General features: G+C 37.5%; 1 protein-coding gene across 1 annotated transcript; it reads left to right on the plus strand.

Annotated features, from left to right (window-relative positions):
• The first annotated feature begins 654 nt into the window (after positions 1–654).
• LOC148590876 (taste receptor type 2 member 40-like) lies at positions 655–1584 on the plus strand. Its single transcript, XM_088538368.1, has one exon. The coding sequence runs from the start codon at positions 655–657 to the stop codon at positions 1582–1584; it is 930 nt and encodes a 309-aa protein (XP_088394494.1).
• Positions 1585–1808: the final 224 nt, after the last annotated feature.

Below are 1808 nucleotides of genomic sequence, written 5' to 3' on the forward strand. Positions count from 1 at the left end.
GAACTAAAAAGTGTGCCATCAGTAAAGAAATAACACAGTAGTTTGGCTCCACATTATGACACTGATTAACAAGAACAAAATGTAGGTTGGCTTCATCAATTAATTGATAGGAATGATCCCTGCCTTTCTCAGAAGCTGGTTTTGGCATATTTACTGTACTGTGTTCTTTTACTAAGAAAAATGGAACATACAGTAGTGAGTCTCTAAACATCTTTCTTTAAACCTAGTGCTCCCAGTGAGAATATCTGTCAAACAGATGCACAAGTGAGGGAAGTTAGAATGAGAAAACTCACATACATTTTAAAGTCCTCTCCATTTTCTATACATAAAATCAGAGTGATCTGTGGAAACTGTAGTACGAGGCAATCTTAAAAAAAAGCATCTAAGCCCTTTAAATGCAAATCCTTTCTCTGAACTGAAAATGACAGTAATTGAATATTTATCCAATTTGCATACTTAGAGAATGCAGCTGGCCAATTAATTATCAAATAAATGTAAAATAATAAATTATTTATTATGAAACTTCTTTTCCTGAGATAAATAGGTGAGCATGCACTAATGGCATGTACTTGGGATTGGCATTATCCTGCATATCTAGAGCTTTCAGGAGCCCAGGGAAAGCTGAGTGAAATTTGTGAGTTCTTGAGAGTTGCAATGTCCAATTTATTTTCTCTTATTTTTATCATAACTGCTCTGATTGGATCTGTGGCAGGACTTCTAGGAAATGCAGCTATCTTGGCTGTCAGTTCAGCTAGCTGGGTGAGGAACATTATCTCCTATGACATGTTGATCATCTTTCTGAGTTTATCAAGAATCTGTTTGCAGTACTGGATTATGCAGGATTTGTTTGTAGGTTTGGTCTTCCCATCTTTCTACTATGTTGACAATTTATTTGTAACTTACAAGACAGTTTTTATGTTCCTGAACTATGCCAGCCTCTGGTTTGCTGCCTGGCTTAGTGTCTTCTATTGTACGACGGTTGCCACTTCTACACAATCTTTCTTCATCTGGCTGAAGCAAAGAATTTCCAATCTTGTGCCCTGGATGCTGATAACATCATCTCTTTTTTCCTTTGCAACCAGTTTTCCTTTCTTCTGGAACATCTACAGCGTGCATGACAACTTTACTGCTCCTTTAACTGTGACAAACTCTTCAGAAAGGACAGCCACAATGAGAACTAGTTTTTTTGTATTGATTCTTCTCTGTAACGCTGGTATAGCCTTGCCCTTGATATTGTTTGTTGTTTCAAGTATCTTGCTCATTAGGTCTCTGTGGAGACACATGAGAAAGATGCAAAATAATACAACTGGCTTCAGGGATCCTTGCTCAGAAGCCCACATGGGTGCCATAAAGTCAGTCCTCTCCTTCCTCATTCTGTATGTTACATATTTTATTGCTTTGGTGCTTATTTTATCTGACATGTTCTTACCTTTCAGCACTGGGGAAGCATTATGTACAGCTGTAATGGCTGCTTGTCCTTCAGGACACTCTATGATCTTAATCTGGAGCAACCCCAAATATCAAGAGCTGCCAGCTAGGATTTTTAACCACACAAACTGTCAAAGGGGACCTAGATCCATATGAAAGTCCATTGGTTAGCCTGGGCTTTCTCATTTAGATCTGTATGAATTAAATCAAAGTCACTGGAAGCATAAAATATTAGGAGCATGAATGAGTAGATTATAGCCCTGATTTGGAATCACAAAGATGCTAAGAATACAGGATATTGCTTTATCTTAATATGATCTTTGAAATGATGATTTCTGTGAGTTTTCTCCAGTTTTAAAAGACGATTGTATGTACAGGGA

The sequence above is a fragment of the Tinamus guttatus genome, unplaced genomic scaffold (genome assembly GCF_059628265.1).
Source record: "Tinamus guttatus ecotype Peru unplaced genomic scaffold, ASM5962826v1 Tinamus_guttatus_pri_ptg001052l, whole genome shotgun sequence".
NCBI classification, from domain to species: Eukaryota; Metazoa; Chordata; class Aves; order Tinamiformes; family Tinamidae; genus Tinamus; species Tinamus guttatus.